Genomic DNA, 24,500 nt, shown 5'->3' on the forward strand with positions numbered 1-24,500 from the left:
AGATAATATACCTTATTTTTAATTTTCCTCCTGATCTTCTTGAGCGATTTCTCCTCAGCTTTAGTGAGCGGCAGGCGCGTGGGCACGGGGTAGCCCTCAGCTAGCAGTGTGCGTTTCTCCTCCTCCGTGAGCACTAGTGTACCCGTTGAGCCTTTCTGGAATTTTATAAAAAAAATATTAATACTTTTTAACAAACGAATATGATACATACATATAACATAATATTATTTTTTCTATTGATAGTTGATACTAAATCAAGATCTGTTTTATCGAACGAGTTGATATTGATCGTTGGTTAAACTAGATGGCGCTTATATAATTTTTAAATAATATGAGTGGAGTGTGAGTTGCGTCTTGGGTAATAAACAAGTCTAAAATGGCCGGTCTCTATAGTAACAATATTATGAAGCATTTTTTAATGCAGGGTGCAATTAAACCTTCCTGCCAAATTTTTATATATTGATCCTTGTTAAAAATAAAAATACACGTATTTTTTCTTTTCTAATCACTCAGTACTAAAATGTTGAGAAATAGCTTCCGAAAGTTATCCTAAAAAACACTACAATTAATGGACACGACGCGATGCATCGCCCGCGCGTGATGTGACCCCGCGCCTCCCCCCGCGTTACCCCCTCTCATTCCCCCGCGCCGCGAGTGACCATTCTGCAACGATTCTAAATAGGATAAAATATGTCATTGAAAAAAAAATAACACCCAACTTTTTTGTTAAATAGACTCTCCTAGTGATACCTAAGCCCTGGAAAAAATTTGGCAGGGAGGTTTAATTGCACCCTGTGTAATCTTTTAGATTTGAATTTCAAAACATGATGTTTCAAAATACGAACGCAGCCGTTTTGAGCCCTCAGATCCGATATAGATTATAGAACCGATACATCCACTCACCGGCTGCGTGCTAATGAGCGGCGTGTTGATCGGTTGTCGCGAGTGGTGCGACACGTAGAGGTGCGAGCGGCGCGCGGGTGGCGCGGCGGCGGGCGGCGCGTCGTGCGATGGTGATAGTGCGCCTTCGCTGTCCGACGAGGAGAGGGACGACGGCGGCGTCGGCGGCAGGTTGAAGCCTGGTGGTCGTGTGTTAATTAGTCGCATTATAGACCATAGAAACAAGGTGAAACATAATAAAGTGATCATAATATTTTAGGGTGTGTATGAGTCTCCGATATAGAGTTAACAGTAAAAGTAGAGGCGGTAAAAGAGTATTTTTTGTGATGGACGAGCGCCTCAGCCGTCAGCGTCTTGAACTAGCCTATACAAAACATTAAAAAATATAGTTACCTACTCTTTCTTTTACAGTGTACATTATATGGGACTTATACACGTCCTAAATATTACTTAACTTATTAAACTTATTAATGTTTTCAGTTTTGTTACACCCTGCAGAGTGTAGAGGACGCACAGAGCGTTTCCAAAGCAATAAACTTTACGCCTTTCGGCACAACAGGGTAGTTTGATTGTGGTAGGTAAGTTTTTATTAGAATCACAGAAAGAGAAAAATAGTGATAGAGAAAGAGAGTGACAGTCTCACCTGAGCCGGACGATGTGACTTTTATAGAGAGTTTGTTGTTTAGCGAGTTGGCGATGCGCGGTGCTGTGCTCAACACTAACTGCTGTACGCCCGCAGCGCCGACTTTCTGTAGCACTTCCTGTGGCATGTGAATTGTACCGGTCTGGAAAAAATATACGGATGATTAGAAAAAAAGTAAAAACGTCTGATGACTTTCATCAGCCCTTAATAAGTAACTTTGATGAACATGAACTTCTTTGCTGAAAATCAAAATTTTGACATTTATAATTTTTTAATTGACTTTAAAAAAATTCAAACGTAAAAATTGTGACAATAAGCTATGAAGTTCATGTTCAATAAAGATATATACTTAGTACATGCTTAGTACCATTACCAGTTCGCATTCGGCATCGGTCAAGACAAGACGTAAAACCTGTTGTGACTTTAAAAGTCAGAGGTCCTCAACATTTTTGTCTAGATTGTAAATTATTATTTTCTATTTTTACAATGAAGTGTGACGCATGCAGTTCTTCCTTCACTTGGATTTAGTTTTCACTAATTGTGACTCTTGGATTTAGTTTTCACTAATTGTGAACTGACTGTTACTGCTTGCGAGGACCCATTGGTCCCAGATGACTTGCCGCACCACCGGTCTTTATGTATTGAGCTTACACAGGGTTTGGAAAGTAATCTGGAATCAAAAACCCGTGTAAAATATTTTTACAATCGTGGTAAGTTTGACCTAATTTGCTCTTCCTTAAATAAAGTGGACTGGTATGAATGCCTCAGTGTTAAGAGTTTGAATGATGCTGTAAAGTATTTTTATGATGTTATTTATGACCTCCGGAACACATATATACCACATAAAATTATCTCTCCGAACAGTTATCCACCGTGGTATGATTCGGCTCTTAAGAAAGTCTTAAGAGAGAAACGCAAATACCACCGTAAATTTAAACTATATGGGAATCACAGTGACTACATTACATTCTCTCTACTTAGGAGCAGAGCAAAATCATTGGAACGCGCGTGCTATGATTCTTATATACGTAACATGGAGAACTCTTTAGTCAGTAATCCCAAACTCTTCTGGAATTTTATTAAGGGCAACCGCAAAACCCCGTCCATGTTTCCTTCTACGATGCGCTACGAAGGGCAAGTAGCAAATGACGGCGAAAAAATTTGCAACTTGTTTGCAACTTACTTTCACGCAAACTTTCTGGATTCTCATACCACGCCTAGTGGCTCACATACCGAAGAGCACACTTTGCATCACAGCTCCGTAGGGGACGTAAGGATAGATCATGACGAATTATTAAGGCTGCTAAAGTCGGTTGACTTACATAAAGGTGCTGGGCCAGATGATATTCCACCTCTACTAATTGTTGAGTGCGCCTCTAGTTTGGCTATCCCCCTCGCCATACTTTTTTCGAGATCATTAAAGGAAGGATATGTGCCGAGTTTTTGGAAGACAGCGTTTATAACACCTGTTCATAAGGGAGGAGACAAGGGAAATATCCAGAACTACAGGCCGATTTCAAAACTTTGTATTTTCGCTAAACTCTTTGAAAGTATTGTGCATAAACAAGTTTTTTCTGCTCTTAAAGGCTGGTTTATACAAGAGCAGCATGGGTTTCTAAAAGGGCGCTCAACAACCTCTAATCTTCTTCTAACTTACGACCATGTCAGCTCGGGCATGGACTCAGGGGTTCAGGTGGATTTGATATTCACCGACTTTAGCAAAGCCTTCGATCGTATTGATCATTGTATCCTGCTCAAAAAGTTGGCTTATGCGGGTATACACGGAAACCTTCTTCGATGGTTCTCATCGTATATTTGTAATAGGTCCCAAGCCGTTGCTATTAACGGGTTCATTTCTAGGTGGATATTCGTACCTTCTGGTGTTCCTCAAGGCTCCCTGTTAGGACCTTTACTTTTTGCTATATTCGTCAATGATATTTCCTCCTGTTTTCGTCATTCTTATTTCTTTTTGTACGCCGATGACACAAAAATATTGAAAAATATAGCTTCGCTTAATGATTGTCACCTTTTACAAGAGGACTTAAATAGATTTAGTGACTACTGTGTACTTAATAAGTTGGATCTTAATGTATCTAAATGCTTTGTCGTCAACTTTAGTCGTAAACTAAATTTAATTAAATATAATTATGAACTTAAGAACAAGGTCCTCGATATCAAGAAATCCATAAGGGATCTTGGAGTTATTGTAGACTCAAAATTGATCTTTGATGAGCACATCGACTATATTATTAAAAAAGCCTCAAAAGCCCTGGGATTTGTCATAAGGTCGTGTAAAAATTTTCAATCTGTCAAAGTAGTAAAAATACTATATTGTGCGTATGTTCGTAGTATTTTAGAGTATTGTTCGGAGTTGTGGAACCCTGCTTACAACATATATATCGATAGAATTGAGTCCATACAAAAACGGTTTCTCAGATTTATTCAATTTAAGTGCAACCATTTTCTAAATGATTATGATGCCAGGTGCAAAAAGTTTCATTTTCTCCCCTTGTACCACCGGAGACATATAGCTGACCTGACTTATTTATGTAAAGTTCTAAATAATAAAATAGATTCCCCAGATTTACTTAATAGATTTAATATTAATATTCCCCGTAGAAACGCTCGTCATTTTATGCCCCTTTATGTTACACCTTACAACACATACTACCGTAAAAATTCTTTTATACTTAGGTCTAGTTCACATTTTAACAGATTTTTAATTGCCCATCCACTTGAAGACATGTTCTCCCTAAAACCAAATAAAATTAGAAAGCTTATGACTGATACGTTCTTTAATTAAAATAAATAAAATTTGTGTATTGAATTACTTTTATTGATTTTTTTTATCGTAAAAGTAAAATACTAAAGGATCGTACCATCTGCTGTGTGTTTAATTATGTTTAATTATGTATAATTATTTTTATATTGAGTACTATTTGCTTCATTAGCTAACAATTTTTAATCTCTCAACCATTTCGTGTTATATAAAATTTAACAAATTTGGTAGTTTGCTTAAATAGTAATTTACATTTTAATTGATTTTAGATTACCTCAATTCATGTAAGTACTTATTAAGTAAGTAAGTGATTTGTATCTCGTCAGGACTTTATGTTTGAAATGTTAATTTTAGCTTAAATTTATTTCTTACCAGCGAAAACTTGTTATTGGCATATCGTTATATAATTTGTATCATTACCATTATAATTATGTGCTGTAAGTTTTCCCAATAAAATAAAATAAAATAAATAAAAATAAATACTGTATAGGGGCAGGGCATTAGTGACTGTTTTACCTTCAGATTAAAACTTACAGAGCGCCATCTATCGTTGGTATTGAAACGATAATTGGGTGGCAGCGTAAATTAACGGTACTAATCATAATAATAATTATGATTTCAGATACCTACTTATCATAGCCACTTTAATAAATTTCACGGTGATAAATAATGTGCCGTCACGCATAGTAATTATTAGGTGTTAGTAGCATTACTCATATCATCAAACCGCGATTACCTTTTAAAATTCCGTTACCTGACAGCCAATGTATTAAATCAGGTCTATAAGTACTTCTTTTTAATTATTGAGGTGTGTAATATGTATGCGAGTTCCAGCTACCAAACAGCTGGTGACCATTTTTTTGTAGCCAATAACATATATTTTTAAACATACAACACTATATTTTCGATGAAAATTGTGAATGTAAAAATAATAGGCTACTTGACCTATATTCAATTTCATTGAACAAATGCATATTTCTAGTAGAACTTGGCCTAGGAAACCGTATTTGACCCTTATCATCAAATAAAAGCTTATGATTGTATTGTATAAATAAAGTCGATTTGAAAATATAATTTTATGAAAAAAGGATTTATACTGACGAAAACGCTTTTGCGGTACTTCCAATTTGGATGTGACGTCATCAAACTCGTAATAAGAATAAGCCTAGAAAGATTTGTACAATATATTTTCTTGAATAATTCAAATAAAACATCAGTTTTATTATATTATCTCCATTTATTGTAGACGGGAAATGAAATGGCCAAAACTTTTCTCCAAAAGTTTTCAACATTACAAATGATTTCTAATTTATTTAATTCTTTTATAATTTTTGGGCACTTTTAGACTCGTACATTTAGCACATAAAATAATGTTCAATAAAAAGAGTTTAAAATACAAAACGTATGAAGTCACACTATGGCGGACAGTGTTTTCGGCGCCATTTATAAGGCATCAATCAACATTTTTATGGGTTTCTACTGTGTAAAATATTAAAATATTAAATTTTTTTTTGGGAAAATGAATGATTAAAAAGCGATTAGCATGAAGAAAAAAAGTAGGTCAAGTAGCCTATTGGTGAAAGTGTGCAAGTAAATACTTGAACTGTAATGACCTTTTATTTAGCCGAGTCATGTATGGTGTTTGAATTGACGTTGATTACACTAATAAAAACTCTGATAAACGTCTTCGCGGAGTTAGCTCGCGTAATGGTCGTCGCCATGATGGATTCCATATTTAAAATTCTTATTTTTTAAATGATATATTAATAAAGCAAAGGAGCTAACAGCATACAGCCAATATATCAGAAGGCAATAAATAATAATTGAATAACAGGACGCTTCGTTCGAACAATATCAATTTGCTTCGGTGGTAAGTCGGACATAATTTAATTATAGAAGGTTCGTAACATTTATTAACTTTGCTGTATGAGAAGTCTGCCCACTTCGGATACCAATTTAGTTTTGCAATAAAGTTTTGCGCTTTGGAACAAACTATACTTATAGAGTTAAAACTTCACGTTAGACTGCAGGTTATCACTAATCAAAGATCTTAACCCAATATCTTTAGATATTATATCAAATGTACGAGCAAAGGAATTACAGAAAAAAACTTTTGAACCTGAGTGCTGAGTATTAAAATAACCCTTAATAACAAAAAAAAACTTTGTGTGAGTTGTGTGTACAACACAAGTTCGACGAGCATTTACCATGCATGCATGTTACCCGCGTCCAAACTATAAAAAGTCTAGCCTGGACCTGTGTTCCGCAAATGGTGTGCCGTGGCCAGTAATTCGTGTGCTTCAAAAAATGACATTTTATTTACATATTCCTAGACCCTAGTTTATAAGAACCAAAAAATACAACATCTCAGGACGATCTACGAAAAGAATGGGAATTGGGAACAGAGCACCCCGTACACGCTGATTAATTTGTGATGTACCTCCAAAAATTTTCATTTTTCTAGATGTACATATCTCACTCACCGTGTGGTCGATGACGTAGTCGACGTGTGTGACGGGAGTGGTGGGCGCGGGTGACGGGGGGCAGGAGGACGCGGGGGAGTCGGGCTCCGACTTCGGCTCCGACTTGACGGTCGGTGACAGGCACCGCCGCGACCGCCACGCGCTCGCCGGGATTACGGGGTAGCACTCGTCCTCCATGTCTGAAACGAGAGATACACACGTTATAGATAGGTAAAGATAGAATATATAGATAATAATTATGTAGATAGAGATAGAGTACTAGGGGTATATCGCACTAGCAATTTGCAGGCGGAATCACCTACCGAACACCACGCGATTCCGCCGTGTGTAGGCCGCGGTCAAACCAGTGCTAGTGTAACAAGGCCCTTAGAGGTCCCAATAAGGAACGTGCGCAACGAAGGTGCTGGTTATTCACTTGACATGATCATTGATCAGCAGTTCCTGAACGATTCTGAAAACTTGGAACCAGGAGCCAGGAGTCAACCAATACGGTTGACTTCTGGCAAATTTCAGAATCATAATGCATGCTTTTCTGAAGTCAACCCCATTCACAGAATGTGGTCCTCATATTTTGCATACTCCCGCTCTATTAGGGAACACCTAAACTTAAAAAAAAAACTTCTACAACAGAAATATTTTATGGGTTACAGGTACAGTTGTAATCACAAGTGATTCGACAAAAATTCTTAAAGCGATACGCATAACGCAACAGTGTGAAAAAACATGACCTATCATTGACAATCACTACAGCCTGACACAAAGTTCTTGACATTTCTCAATGAATCAATCCGGTATACAAATTGCTGGCAATTAATAACGACATCATCGGCGAGCTAAAATGTACTTTATTCAATTAAAAATAAGACACAAAGTAAATTCGAGTGAGTTCATAGACATTATGAAACTCCTTTCACTGCCGTTTTTGTTGCAAATTACATTTTAGAAAGAAAAGTTTGTTAGTTAAAAGGTTGACTTGTTTTGGAATTAAGCATAAAATTAGTTGTTTGTCTAGTGTCTACTGTTTAGAGGGCAAATAAAATTAATAATTATAATCACTAATTATTAGTTCAATTACAATTTTCATCCCAAGACTGCTCATTTTTCTACCACGGCTATTGTGTACCTCTGTGGTACCTCTATATCCAGATTCCAGCTATTTACGTAGCGAAAACATGCTAATATGATTTCTTAATGGAGCCTTTCAGACTCAATCATAACTTTTTGTGTGGTTTTTCTATTTACAACGTCTCGAGAGTCGCGTTGAAGAGTCAACAGCGTTTCTAAGAATTTTGGTCGCTCGCTTCCGTCACCTTCCGTTATGTAAACCGTTTGATTTTCCTTAACACTTTCGTGCACGACTGCTTTTATAAATTGCTTAAAAACTTATTGCGATCCTACTTTTTAGTTTTTTTTTGTAATATCTAAGGTAAGGATTATCTGTGGGATAGTAATGTGTCCGCTAAAAACATAAAAGAACATAATATATTGCAGGTCGAATTGAGAAAGCTCCTCCTTTTTCGGAAGTCGGTTAAAAAGCATCAAGAAAGGATGGCGCTGACGCCATGTAGCAAAAGTGTAAATTTTAAACTTCAATCTGTCTTAATATGTACTGTTCAAACTCTCCGCCACTTCCATCGCTCCCCAATATATTTTTTTATGTTTGTCGGACAATTTTCACATTAGATCCATACTAATATTATAAATGCGAAAGTGTGTCTGTCTGTCAATCTGTCAGTCTGTCTGTATGTCTGTTACCACTTCACGCCCAAACCGCTGAACCAATTTTGCTGAAATTTGGCACGGATATACTTTGAGCCCCGGGAAAGGACATATAATCATCCTTGCCTTTACACTGCATAACCTAAGGTTACATAAATCACAAAGTAAGTATTTTCTTATATTTATTTCGCTACATACTCCTTGAGTTGTGTTGTTAACAAAGTATCATGTACAGTCAAGTATATGGCATTACTTGGCATAGTTCAGTATTCGACGACTGTACATCGTGAGAAGAAAACATCAAACTTCTGGGAAGTGACTGGGAAAGGTTAAGTGCGGAAACCATGCGGTACTTTTGGCCGACACCAAATTTCCAAAGTAAGGTAAGCCGAAAAATAGATTTTTGTTTATTATAAGTTAGCATTTTTGTATAATTGTAAAAGCCAAATCAAGGAGACGATCTATATTATGGACTAGCTGTTGCCCGCCACTTCGTCCGCGTCAACATAGTATAATAACAAAGATGGATAGTCCGCTAACAAATATGAAAAAAGTAAAATATAACCTCCTCCTTATTGGAAGACAAAATTACGGTTTCTGTGCGATAAACGAATACCGTTTTGGCGAAGTTACAGCGACATCTTGCTTGTAGCACCTCCATCGTGGGTATCGCAGAAACAACAGATTTTCAATTGTTATGCGCAGCCGGCTGCCGCTTGGGGATTGATGGGTACAGAAATCAAAACTCTCGTATTCATTGATTTACCATAACTAACCAAATGTTTGAGGAAGTTACGCGACTGTAAGAAACAGCATAAGAAACTGTACTCAGATAAATATTTTAAATTTGCAGCCATTCACGAATTAATCTCTTGAAAATAATCTCTATTAATCTCACTCTATGACAAAAAAATCGACAATGGTATAAAAGTATAAATCACTATTTAGTTTTTTGTATAGAGACTAACATAATTCTTTCTATAGTGATTCGTGATCTTCGGAGCTGGCAAAAGCGTGTCTAATCATACCATTTACTTTTGTTATCAGCTCAATAGATTATCTGGGACAAGACTGTCTATCAATTCGATCAGTAAGCCTTTCCCTAGAGTTAGACATTAGCGAAAAGAAAAGAATAAAAGATAAAGTATTGTCAGCTTTACCAATTTTATTAAGTCTTATTTTTTGTATTTAAATTAGTTTATTTTGATTGAATTCCCAAGTTCCAACAGCGAATTAAAACACAAAATCTGTGAGAAAATACAGGATTGAGGATACAGCTTTAAAAGTTTCTTGGCACGGGCGATGCCATTGATAGAACATCATAATATTTTGAAATCGGAAAACCACAAAAATTGTCCCGTTTTGATGAAAAATAAAAAGTTTCGCGACAATTGCATACCTTTTTTTTTTGGTAAGGTTTTAGCCGTTTTATTAGTGTTGTGGATTGGTTGTTTGACGTTAGCCATTCAAAATTTAGCGTCAATTAAATACATAAACTCAAGATAATTTTATTTTTAGTAGCACTTCCGATTGGGCGTACATTATAACGGGAAAAACAATTAATCAAGCGATATCGAGTATCCCATCCGGTATAAATCGATCTAATTTCTGCTAATTATCTTATCACTAATATTGGAACTGATGTGATGTTTTCTAAGGCGAATTAGATCATTAAAAACAGGATTTTATATTCTATGTTGCTACTTTCTTGAAATGACTCTATACTCGACTCTACATAACTTTGAGGTTTTGAAACGAAAGAACAAGAGAGTTATATTACGGTCCAAACGATGAGTTGAGAGTAAAAATATTATTCAACTGCGATACACTAAGGTAATTTTGTCAATTGGTTTTAGAACTTTACTTTAGTATGTTAGCATGCAATAGTCCAAGCCATGAGACTAGGTTCGTGGCTTGTCTCATGGCATGTCCGTTATCGCCTGTTAATATACCATTATTAGCCATTATTTGGTGTATGACTATCTGATGGTATGCGCATACAATACGACAGTTTCACACGACACGTGATAGCAAACCAACAATTATGTGAATGACAGACTTGCACCGTGCACGACATACTAATTACTATGTATATTATTATATTATGTGTATTTCTACATGTCATCAGCTCTGGATTTATGAATAGCTATGTCCACACTGTGCACTTTCATCTTCAATTTTCGTCATCAACTTTCATATTGGCGCATTCAATAATTGAATGCGTCAAGGAACGCCACGCCAATATTGTCATTTTTGAAGTTTTGGATACGATCAGAGGGCATGCGTCGCGGGCATGCCTCACGTTCCCTGTTGACTGCGCTATAAGTTATAACGCATGCCCTTGACGAACAGAAAAAGGCACAATGTGGACAAAGCTTATAAAAATACTCCCCACACCGGTTTCGGTGACGGTGGCCGGTTTCATTGAAACCAGACCAGGTACGCAGGAGTACTTTTATAGTGCCCAAGTGTGTGCGCAGTACACAAGAGCACTCTCTATTCCTTTATTCTCATAACCCAGTGGGACGGAAGACCGACACGACTGGCGAGAGATCAGGCGCAGGACCGACTTTTTACATGCCCATCCGACGCATGGATCATCTTACTTGTCAGACAATCAGGTGATTGGCCTGCATTGTCCTAACCAAACTTGGAAATAACATGTTTCCAACGCGGGATTTGAACCCACGACCTCCGGAGTCGAGGGCGACGCTCTAACCACTAGACCACGGAGGCGTTGACAAAGCTTATGGGCAGTATATAGACCATGCCCTATGCGCGGCAGCGTCCTATGGCGACAGAGTTCGTACATAGGGGCGGCAAAATTAAAGGGGCCTATGCTCGTAAAAATATATAAATAGGGCCCTGCATGTCATACATGCTCAACAAGTCTAAGCTCCATACCGACTAAAGACCGAAAAGACACGAAGAGTCCGACTGAAACGACGAAAGTATTAGACAACTTGGCTGAATACCCTGAGTAGTTTTAAGCAGGGCTCGGAAACCGGTTGCAGAACAAAACCGGTTTTGGTCATTGACCCCAAACCGAAATCGATTCGGTTAAAGGTTGCACTTTACCGGTAAAAACCGGTTAACGCAGAATACCGGTTTTTCTTTAATTTCGGTTTTGGTATTGAAAATTAACCGGTAATTTGCCGCGCGCGATGTTGCCACCCCGAGCGCAAGCGAAAAGTAAGATTTTGCATCAAGGTATACCGTGGTTGCGAAGGTGCTGACGGAAGTGATTCCCTATAGATACAAGTTTGGGGGTTTCAGCGTTGTTTTAAGGTCGGAAAGTATGTGCAAATTATATTCATCAGAATGATAATAGTAATGGACATTGACATGGACATTACTATGTCGTATGTATGTGTGCTGTAGGGTGAATATTATGATTTATGCCTGTTATCGGCAACCACCTCGTTTCAGACAATTTTGATTTTTATAAAATGATCATACCGATTTTAATAGGTAATTAGTTTTCTATTAGGTATTTAACATAATATTTTATCAGTTAAAAAATGTAGTGTTTTTTTTTTACTTGACTTAAAAAGTGTATTTGTTTTATAGTCTAAGTCAGCGGTGGGCAACAGGCGGACCGCGAAAGGTCGAATTTCGGACCGCGAAATATTGTACCTAAATATTAATTTAAAAATTTAAAAAACGTATGGTGTATTCCGAACACTTTAAAGAATTTGCTCCCGTTGCGTTGGTTTAACTTAAAGTATTTTTCAACAAATTAAACATTTGTCTAATTTGTTGAAAAATATCGTTAAAAAAAATCGTTAGTTAACATTTGTTAACTAACGATTTTTTTTTGAACTTGTAAACCTCATTGTACATAAAAAAAAATATTTAAATAATAATTTTCGTAAATTTTTTTCACTTCATGGAGCCCTTAAACATAATATTATATAATTATACTTAACAAGATCACGCTATAAAAGTTTTAAAAAAATGATACATACTTTGTTTATAATATTTTTTTAACTTGAACAAAAATATATATTATAAATCCAAGTAATATTTATTATTGTCAAAAAAAATTGTTTCAGTTATCATCACATAATTGTTTTTGTATCAATGAAAGACATGTATTAACTAAAAAAAATCCGCCATTTGTTTATAAAAAATGTATAAACAAATGGACTATTTCGATGCTTTTAATTTTTTTTTCTTAACTTTATGCTTTTGAAAATATTATGATTTTTAGAAACAAAATTTTTTCTTAATAACAATATTTAATTGTTTACAATCGTTTTTTTAATATTTCTATTCTTAAAATTAATAGTTAAGAAAAAAAAATCCTCTTAAAATCATAATTGACCGTCCTATGGTAAATGGTTACAAAAACAAAAAAAAATTATTGTTTATTAACTTAACAATTTGTAAAGTATTTTAATATTATTTTATATTAGCATGCTGTGTTCACATCAAGAAGGTCTTACACGATTGTTATATTATAATTTAGTACCTGGATGACCGAGCTTTGCTCGGTATAGCAAACACTCATTGACTTCGTGTTACTTAATAACGCCATCTGCTGGTCGTTAAAAAAATTAGCTGCTAACAAAATAGTATTATTATTCGCCAATAGATGTCAGGAAGAGTCACATTTTTCAGTTTATCGATTATCGATAAAACACGAATAAAAAGACATTTTCTGAAAATGATTCCTAACTATATCGATTTATCATGAAAATCGTTGGAGCCGATTCCAAGATTCCAATTATATAGATATATAGATATATACAAGAATTACTCGTTTAAAGATATAAGATAAGTATAGTAGAAGCAAATATTTTGTTAAATTTTAAGTGTTAGGCTAGTTTTGTGAACCTTTAATAAAAAATAAAAAAGTATAAATAAATTCTGAACTTTGTTATATTATTTTTCTGAAACTAAAATTTTTCTGCACTTAGTTGTACATCGCTGTTTTTGTATTTTTAGGAGTTTCAGAAAAATAATATAAAAATGCTCAGAATTTATTTATAACAAATTGTTAAGTTAAAAAACAATGAAATTGTTGATAAATTTTTTTTAACCATATTGAGGACGATCAATTATGATTTTTAAGAGGATTTTTTTTTATAATTAATAATTTAAACAATAGAAATATAAAAAAAAACGATTATAAACAATTAAATTCACTCAACTTCAACTAAAAATCATATTATTTTAAAGAGCATAAAGCTAAGAAAAATAAAATTTTTAAAAGCATCGAAATAGTCCGTTTGTTTATATTAATTTTTTTGTTAACAAATGGCGGAAATTTTTTTTTTAGTTAATACATGTCTTTCATTGATATTTTTTTCAATGAGGATGGAAGTTCGAGAAAATTTCGTTAGTTAACATTTGTCCAATTTGTTGAAAAATTAACTTTAAGTTATCCAACGGGAGAAAATTCTTTGAAGTGTTCGGAATGCACCATAAGTTTTTTAAATTTTTAAATTAATATTTAATACCTTAAAAAAATAATCAGTGTGACGTGCTCGGTTTTGAAGCCGCGCGCGCTACCTAAAAATGCCGAGCGGAGGCCTATTACGGCCGTTAAATTACGGCGTACGGGCCGGTACACAAAAACACGATACGATGCCGTGCCGTATATCGTGGCACGTTACGATGTCGCGTCGTAGTTTTTCACGATGCTCGTCGTGGATCCCACGACACGACGTCGCATCGTGAAACGACGCCGCGTCGTGGTACGACACGACGTCTTATCGTGTTTTTGTGTCCCAGCCGTCATCGCTGTACGTCAAATCTAACATTTATTTTGAAATTAAAAATTAAAATAAAAAAAAAAAAAACATTCTAAAATTAAAAAAGATAGGTGAAAATAATTGCGAAATTAACCTATCAACTCCCAAGTGGCCCAAGCGGGCCGCGATAAGTGATAATAATAGATTTTCAAGAATCAGCGATCGAAGGATTAACCGGTTAATTTGGGTTTTCAGAATCGTTTGTGTGTTAGTAACCGGTAACCTTTACCATTTGGGTTACGTAAAAACCTTTCGCTTGTTTAACCGGTAAATAAAAGAACGATATATTTACCGGTTTTTAACCGAAATAAACCGGTATTTTCAAACCGGTTCCGAGCCCTGGTTTTAAGTAGCATTTTATAATTTTAAATAAATTTCTCAATCAATAAGTTCCTGTTGAAGTTGAAATAGAATAAGAACAGTATTTTTCATTAGATTTTGTTGCGTAGGTTTTTAGACTATTTTTTCCCGCATACTTCCCACACTGTCTTTTGTTAATATTTCAGTAATATTTTCCATTGAACCTTCTAAGCGAATTACGTTCATCTTCATTCAACTTTATAAGGCGCCCACGCTTGGAAAATTTAATTGTGTTGTTAAAAATATTACTGGCTTTTATATGCCATTTTTAGCCTTTTGGTATTTACTATAAGTGTCTAAACACACTAAGCCGAAGTTACGCGGCGTAAATTCCGCATGATTACGTCCGCAATGACAAACGCATACAAAATACGGACGGAACGCGACGGAATAGCGTGTCATCGGTAATTTAAAATACATTGCGGGCGTAATCATGCGGAATTTACGCCGCGTAACTTCGGCCTAGTGTGTATAACTACTTACATCAGAAATTCTCACTTATATTAATTGACGTGAATTTTCATAGTGCGAAACCAAGCGCAAAATGTTAAAATTCCATTCTCTTAAATCTGTATCGTGTTACACAGTTATACCATTCTTACTGCACAGTAATTAAAAACAGGTTGTCTCTTAATATCCACATATTTAACAATTAAAAACACTTCAAGACAAATAAAATTTTGCTCATTTTCCCTCTTAATAAAAAAAAAAACTTGAGAGATGTCAAGGGACACCCCAATGGACCGAAGTTATTTCTTATGTTCAAAAAACCTCTATACATATATCATGTACACATTGTACACTCAAAAAAATATATATTGTTATTCTAGTTGACGCTCAGGAATGCTATCAACGCCCTCTGCCCCTACCATGTAGGTACTAATAAAAAAGTGTCGTTACAACTTTTTCAGTCTAGCCCAAGGCGCAACGCGCGATAAGGAACTACGTTCCAAAAATATTGCGCAGCGAAAACTATACATTGTAAAAGACACATTGACTGAGAGAAGGAGACATATTAAAAAGGAATAATTAAATCATAATTATTATGGGATTTATTATAACACATAGCAAGCGCCATGATACTTAGCGTTATGTCAGATTTTTGACATCTAACTTCGCTATCGAATCTGGCGAAAGTATTTTGACTCAGCTCTCTGAAATTAAGTACCTATAAGCATTTTAAGCACTATTCTACGCATCAAATCTAGAACGCATTCTCAAACATTCTCGTGCGTATCCCAGCAATCTCAGATTGGCCGTTCGTCGGACGTGACGGCATTCGCGTCGGTGATGTGACGCTGGAGTAGGGGGCTATGTCACGCAATCACGTACAGATATGCGATAAACACGATCGAAACGATAATATTGATGAGTAATACTCGTTTTATAGACTGTGAATGTATTTTAATGTAATAACATTTCTAAACCTTAGTTCGATACCGCTTAATTTTGGAAGTGACGCCTGCCTCCAGTTTTACATGACGCTTACTATCGACTGACTCTTCATTTGACACTTATCGCCCACTTAACGTTACACTTCTACTTAGAAACTCGATTTGACAGTTACTGCCGACTTAGACGTGCGGTTTGACATTTACCGCCGACTTTAACGTGCGGTTTGACACTTACCGCCGACTAAGACGTGCGGTTTGACACTTACCGCCGACTCAGACATGCAGTTGACACTTTCTACTTAGACACTTGATTTGACAGTTACCACCGAGTTAGACGACTTAATTTGACAGTTACCACCGAGTTAGACGACTTAATTTGACAGTTACCGCCGACTCAGACGTGCGGTGGAAACTTTCTACTTAGACACTTTAACGCCTCCGTTGTCCAGTGGTTTAGAGCGTCGCTCTTGATTAGGAGGTCGTGGGTTCGATTCCCGCATTGGAAACAGTCCAATCCAAGTTTGGTTAGAACAATGCAGGCTGATCACCTGATTGTCTTGACAAGTAAGATGATCCATGCGTCGGATGGGTATGTAAAATCACCGAAACCGGTGTGGGAGTTATTATTAGACACTTGATTTGACAGTCACCGGCTTACCGCCGACTTAGACGTGCAGTTTGACACTTATCGCCGACTAAAGCATGCAGTTTGACACTTACCGCCGACTAACAGCCGTTCCCAATATTTGATCTATCTCTGTTTTTGCCCTACTAGAGATAGGAATAGCTCACATTAGACATTAGAGACATATATTTTATGTCAATTGTGAGCTATTCCTATCTCTAGTAGGGCAAAACCAGAGATAGATCAAATATTGGGAACGGCCGTAAGACGTGCGGTTTGACACTTACCGCCGACTAAAACATGCGGTTTGACACTTACCGCCTACTAAGACGTGCGGTTAGACACTTACCATCGACTTTGGTGTGCGGCGAGCCGGGCGGCGACTCGACGTCGGAGTGCAGGCTGTAGCTGTGCTCGGTCTTGATGGGCGCGGCGCCGAGGGCGGCGTCCGTCATGAGTCTGTCGTGGAGAATGACGCCCAGCTTGGAGTCCCGCTCGATCAGCCAGTCGCCCATGTCGGATTCCTCGTCCAGCACGTCTTGCATCTCCTGAAACAAAGAGCATAATATGAAGATACTGCTTGATGGACATTCACTATTAAGGGTGTTACATAAAGTAGTGGTAATACTTAAGGGGTGTATTTGTCCCTTTTTTTTGTTATTGATGGGCAAACATATAAAAAATAACAAACATACAAAATATAGGGGCATTTCTTATAGATCTAATAGCAGTAATAAGTTATTCTTATAGCACTGCTACTTTCACAGACTCAATACGCATACACCTGCCTACTACCCACAGAGCTCTGTAGGTTTAATTTTGTTTGGAAAAGAAGGTATCTTAGAAAAACATGGACGTTTTGCGAATTTTATTCAAAATTTAGTTTGTTATTATTTTTAGCAATATTCCGCGAAAACAACTTCCACCTTTAAGTAAATGAGTGAGTGTACGCATAGACATGCGTACAGCACCTCCCTCCTCCCACACTGCCTATGCGTACACTCGCATGCAAGAACTTGCAAACACCACCACCACACAAGCAATAATGTTGGCAAATCCGTGCAAGGCCCCTCACCACCAGGCAGGTTGAAAACCTCGACGCGCGTTTCGCCCCAACACCGGAGCATCCTCAGGATGTGGACTCTACGAACAACGTCCGTTAAGTCAATTTTATTCACTTAATTTTTTTCACGTTTCAATTGCCATTCTATAAAATAATTTCTCTCGTTTCAATCAACATGCCCTTTAGCCAAGACGTTTTCGTTATCGCTTCCTTATGTACGAAATTGACATATTATAAGCGTTCGATAATATTATGAAGTTGACGTTTGACTCGTCTTATGTCAATTCTATACTTACATTTTAATCGACGATTTTTTTTATGAAATAAGGGGGCAAACGAGCAAACGGGTCACCTGATGGAAAGCAACTTCCGTCGCCCATGGATACTCGCAGCATCAGAAGAGCTGCGTTGCCGGCCTTTTAAGAGGGAATAGGGTAATAGGGGAGGATAGGGATGGGAAGGGAAGGGAAGAGGGGAGGGTAGGGAAGGGAATAGGATAGGGGATTGGGCCTTCGGTAAACTCACTCACTCGGCGAAACACAGCGCAAGCGCTGTTTCACGCCGGTTTTCTGTGAGAACGTGGTATTTATCCGGTCGAGCCAGCCCATTCGTGCCGAAGCATGGCTCTCCCACGTCTAAAAAGATGCGATAAAGAAAACGTCTTGGCTTGGCTAGGAGCTTAGTTTCGGCTTCTATTCGTTCAAAAATCGGCCTTCGGTCGGCCATGTGGAATAGACGAATTCCGCGTCGGGTTGAACAGCCGAGCCGAGATTCGCGGCCGTCACCTTGGCCTAGCGCTGGCCGCCAAACCCGGCCGATGACCCCGCCTGGCCAACGCACACCATGTTTACTTTCCTACTTATTGAAATGCCCAAAGAATTTTGATGAGGAACATCTCATTTTAGGAGATAATTGTCTTGTGAGAGATTTTTACGAGAAAAGTGAGAGAGATTTTCGTTTGTGCTATGCACACAGCACAAGTACACATCACGTTTTTAATACTGTCATTGTGGTTACAAAATAACTAAATACTAATCAAAAGTTCTATCGAAACCTAAATATGTAAACAACTTTAAGTTAAATAAGACTACAAAAAAATACTAAAATACTAATTGAACTACAGATATAAGTTAGTACTTCTACATTACATAATTGATAATATTCATAAAACGCTCATTTATTTATTACCTACTAAATGAGTAACATTAAATCCACTTACATGAGCCATAAAAGTAAACGTTTTTCTCACAGCAGTAAACAATAGGAAATGTCAGGGTAATGTGATGTCAAGTTTTATATATACCCACAATATTGTTAATACTTAGTTTATAACAGATGAAGGTAACATTCGGTTTTTAATCATCTAGGTAGCATTTTAGAAGTAAGTATATAACAGATGAAGGTAACATTCGGTTTTTAATCATCTAGGTAGCATTTTGGAAGTAAGTATTGTTATTTATCCAATTTAATACACGGTAAAGGAATTGAATAACACAGAGTAGCGTTTTTGTAAGTTAAAGTTAGTAGTTAGCATTTTTGTAAGTAAAGTTAAGTCTTCATAATTATTTAGAAATCGAACTTATGTATATTATTGTCTTTTTCTTTCTTTTACAATTCATTTTAAACGTGGTTTTCATTTCAAGGAGAAAACGAGTGAAAACAAACGATAAATATTCAATGCAAATGAGTAAATTCGGGGCTGTTGCACGACTCATGAGCGTCCCACCGCTGCCACCATACGTGATACACATTACAATCCCAGACGGAAAGTTCACTCACTGCTGTGACTAACACCCACAAGCTAACTTTCCGATCCACACAACAAGCGACCGCGACCAACAAAAATAAAATTCTACTATATGACCTACACCATAGGCTATATTTCTGTACGCCACCACAAATCGGCGGCGGCATGGGTCGCTAGTCGCTACTCGCTAGACTAATGTCGGCAGGAAATTACACCTATAGCCTAGGCTAGGTCATAAAGTGGCATTTTATTTGAATTTACGTTAGTCGCGTCACTTACGGCAAGAATCGGAAAGCCACCTTTAAGAGGATACAACAGGGGCTAGAGAAATGAAAAAAAAGTACGTGTAATATCTATAGCTGTCTCCTTTACCTCAAGCCTATACCGCAGAACGCGATAGAGACAACTGCAGAAAATCCAGAAAATCAATGATTCGTTGTCCCCTGATTCCTTCTCCAAAACTTAACCGATTTAAGTACTTTTTTCATTAAAGATTAAAAAAAGGCTTGAGCTGTGTTCCTATGTTTTGCTTTTTTTGTATAATCTAGCCAAATCTGTTTTCTGGACGTTTGAACACAGTGGAAAATCTGGCCATTTTTTTGGGTTTTTGAACGTTCATATCTTATTTAATAATTAAATTATGAAAAAAAAGAAAACATAGGGACATTGTATTAGTGGCCGTAGATATTCAGGAAAAAAATTATAACTCTACTAGCATTATCCAGGGAGGAAACAGGGGACAACGTTTGTATGGAAAAAAGGGCGGTGTGGAATCCTCTTAAGATCGGATCACAATACAAGTTACAACGTGACGAGGCGATGCGATGTGTTTTCAAAATTGGAAAAAGCTGCAGCCCAACACCGCGATTACAAAATCTGTAAATTCAATGTGTATCTGTATTCTGTAGACTGTAGTGACACAATAGATATATCATTCTGTCTACTCTGGTAGTGACAAATTTTGAATGGCTCTTTGATAATTACCAAAGATATTTTGTACTCTTTCGGACATCACCTCCAATTTTCTTTTCAATTTTATATTCTAACGAGCTTTTGCCCGCGGCTTCGCTCGCGTTTAGAAGTATTATTATATACAAACTTTCATCCCCTATTTTAACCCCTTGGAGGTAGAATTGATCAAAATCCTCTCTTAGCGGATGCCTACGTCATATCATCTACCTGCATGCCAAATTTCAGCCCGATCGGTCCAGCGGTTTGGGCTGTGCGTTGATAGATCACCATGTCAGTCAGTCAGTCATATATATATATATATATATATATATATATATATATATATATATATATATATATATATATATATATATATATATATATATATATATATATTGGAATTTATCAAAATCCTTTCTTAGCAAATGCCTACGTCATAACATCTACCTGCATGCCAAATTTCAGCCCGATCCGTCCAGTGGTTTGGGCTGTGCGTTGATAGATCACTATGTCAATCAGTCAGTCACCTTTGAGTTTTATATAGGTATATAGATTTTGTACAGAATCGAATGAGTCGAAAGCTCAAAATTAATTTTCCTGGAAAACATCGAGTTTCATTTCTCGACGCATTGTACGATAAATATAAACATTTTGCGATAAAAACGGTACAAAACAATGATCGATTGAGCGCCGGCCCGAATGGTTTCCTAGAATACTTTCCACTGTGGCTACCTAGATGATTAAAAACTTAATCTTGCTCATGAAATCCCGTATTTTCATTTCAATAGTCTGTTGTTTTCTCTCTGACTGACCTTAGTTTACTTGACTTTTAATTGATCCGAGGTAAAATTAAGTTTGAACCCACTATTATAGCTAAATAGATGACGTCACTTTAACATGAAATTCTCTCTCTACTCACATTTAAAGGAAGTTTGCTGACTCACTTCGTGGTTTGAACTATAATGACATGCTTACCACGATTTTGGTTTTCTTTGGGTTTTACATATTATATTTGTTAGCCGGCCCCTAGACGATCAATTGTATTGTGCAATATCACGTATCAATTTTATTGAACAGTAGTTTGTTTGACAATGGATTGAAGGCGCGCGATGTTCAATATCAACCCTAGACGGTCCATAATACTTATTGCGCAATAAAATTATTAATGAAAAAAAGTTGTTTCACCGGATAATTTTGGGATGTTAACCAGCCATGAAAGAATTTTGAAGTCACAATAAAAATGACCCGCCGTTAGATTAAAAATCACATAGAGGTATTATTATAACGCTGAACAATATATAGGAAGGTTCACTAACCAAGATTGTCCCTAATTCTATTTTCATAGAAAGTACAGAAGATACAGCGTCGGCCATCGTCGAGTGAGCACGAAAATATACAGTTATAATGGAAAAATAAATAGCAAGTCACTTTCTGATGGCGAGATTTCAATTAACAAGTAAGAAGCTGGCGCAAATTGACAGCAAGATTAATGAGCTGAGACTAGGCTTTAGCTACGAGAATCGATGCTCTATGGCACTATAGAGCATTGATTTTTAGGGTTCCGTACCCAAAGGGTAAAAACGGGACCCCATTACTGAGACTTCGTTGTCTGTCCGTCTGTCTGTCTGTCTGTCTCCAGGCTGTAAACTCAAGAAAGGTAATGGCCAGAGAGTTGAAATTTTCACATCTGTTGCCGCTATAACAACAAAATAAAAAAAAAAACTATACTTACTAAAAACAAAATAAAATTAATATTTAAGGGGGAGGGGCTCCCATACAAAAAACACAATTTTTGGCCTGATTTTGTTCTATAATGGTACGGAACCCTACGCGCGCGAATCCGACTCGCACTTGACCGAGTATTACTGAGAAAAAAGCCCTGTTTTGTTAAAATTTTGTGTAAAAGCATGCAAAATAAATTAAAATCAAAAAACTTTTTGAAAAAAAGCTTTTATTTTTAATACTTACTCTAAAAAGAGAAGAAAATAAATTTCTCCCTAAAATTTTAACTAGTTATAACCTCAATTTACTTAATATACAATTTGCATAATAATAAAAGCTTTTTTCTTTTCCCGGGACTCAAAGTACTTGCATACCAAAATATCAAAATCGGTTCAGTGGTTTAAGCGTGAAAAGGTAACAGATACACACTTTTGCATTTCCAATATTTATTAGTATGGATTCACATTTGTCGTGATCGTCAGTGGTATTGGGTGATGTCCATTATTAAAATGTTACGAAAGTGTCGACTCACTAATCTCAAAGGCGAATCTTACTTCGGCAGACGTTCACTTCACACCTTTCAGCTCTCATGAGACCTTAGAGCTTTTATAACGAAAGCTGTAAGAACTTACTGCCGCACAGTCGAATTTTAATTCAAAAGATTTTGACATAAGCTACATACTTACTACATACTTACTACATACATACATTTGTCAAACTTTTCTTAAAATTGAAGTCTTTAAATTTTATATAATTGATGAACGCTAACATTTTTAAAACGCCCTTGAACGACGTTATTATTGAACCATACTAATACTATAATACGCTACGATAAATGTGAAAGTGTCTGTCTGTTACCTCATCACGCTAGGTCGTGAACACATTTTTAAAAATTTGGCACGAATACACTACCTTGAGCCTTTTGTGACGGAAAAATGTTTCCGGGTAATAGTTGGGGAGGGGAAGAGGGGATTTCGGGATTCGCTCGAGCGTGTCAGATTAAGCTTGTATAGACATGTGTCTAGTTATCATGGTATAGAAATCAGATTTCTCACGTGGTGGGTTAATTTTTTAAATTTTTTTATATTGAAATGTCATCGAATCTGTCAGATTAAGGTAGGGGATGTTTAGTATACCCCAAAGAAGCTTCCATATAAAGCACTGACGATTCAAAGGTCAGGTAAGCCTGTAGGGTAGTAGTTCATAATTATTTTCCGAACTAACCTTTTTTTTTATTTTGCACTAAACTAGGTAAATGCTTTAGTCCTTGTTGTCTTAAATATATTTATAATTTACCTAAAATAAGTAATTTTCTGAATATATTTTCTTTTTCAAAACTTTAAAATGGCTGCAGTGTCTGAACCCACAGCTTAAATAAAAAAACGCTCTTATTTTTTTATCAGTTTTACCTAATGTAAAAAACCTACTAGGTCTCCATGACGCTCGAGTGACTACAAAAATATCCTCTACTATAACAATACAGGCTCGGTTTTATTTTATTTGTTTTATTCGGAAATCTTACAGCTTGCAGAAATTACAGTAAGAGTACAATTATTGTAGTAGAAAACATAAAGCCAATCATCAAGTTTTCGGAAGTAGGAGTTTCTAAGGTTTTAACCGGCAGAGAACAAATATTTATTCATAAGCGCTTCCAAATTGTCTAAGGTCATATAACGAATTAACAACGCTAATTAAAGAGAAAAAAAAAACAAAAACTGTTATTTGCCTATTTTATGTTTGTTGAAGATATGACATTGGTAGTAATTACAAATAACCAATCACTGATGGTTTCGTGACCATCTTATTGTGCTGAGCTAATAGATCGTAACCAGGTTGATAATTACAATAAATTAGAGAGGCAGACTAGGAAATGTGTTATAGCCGGCACACACTCTCAAATAAGGTCAAATGCTTTCAAACGGGGCTGTGTAGTGTGTGGGAAATCGGACGAGATTCTAAATTATGTGGACTACATAACGCCTGCGACTCCGTTGCGCCAAAATTCGTTTATCTCGCGGGTACCGTACATGACAATTCGTTTATCTCGCGGGTACCGTACATGCCAATTTGTTTATCTCGCGGGTACCGTACATGCCAATTCGTTTATCTCGCGGGTACCGTACATGCCAATTCGTTTATCTCGCGGGTACCGTACATGCCAATTCGTTTATCTCGCGGGTACCGTACATGCCAATTCGTTTATCTCGCGGGTACCGTACATGCCAATTCGTTTATCTCGCGGGTACCGTACATGCCAATTCGTTTATCTCGCGGGCACCGTACATGCCAATTAGTATATCTCGCGGGTACCGTACATGCCAATTAGTTTATCTCGCGGGCACCGTACATGCCAAT

At 36.6% G+C, this 24,500-nt stretch overlaps 1 protein-coding gene across 1 annotated transcript in view; it reads right to left on the reverse strand.

The window, feature by feature from the left end:
- Positions 1-24,500, reverse strand: part of LOC121728978 (cyclic AMP response element-binding protein A) — a 130,823-nt gene that overhangs the window by 1,975 nt on the left and 104,348 nt on the right. Inside the window, exons 2-6 of the mRNA XM_042117334.1 lie at positions 17,012-17,210; positions 6,806-6,984; positions 1,544-1,685; positions 904-1,079; positions 12-155 (exon numbers count right to left, since the gene is read on the reverse strand). Of these exons, the coding sequence (XP_041973268.1) occupies positions 12-155; positions 904-1,079; positions 1,544-1,685; positions 6,806-6,984; positions 17,012-17,210 (840 nt within the window). The remainder of the gene's footprint in view (positions 1-11; positions 156-903; positions 1,080-1,543; positions 1,686-6,805; positions 6,985-17,011; positions 17,211-24,500) is intronic.

Source organism: Aricia agestis, chromosome 7 (genome assembly GCF_905147365.1).
Source record: "Aricia agestis chromosome 7, ilAriAges1.1, whole genome shotgun sequence".
NCBI classification, from domain to species: Eukaryota; Metazoa; Arthropoda; class Insecta; order Lepidoptera; family Lycaenidae; genus Aricia; species Aricia agestis.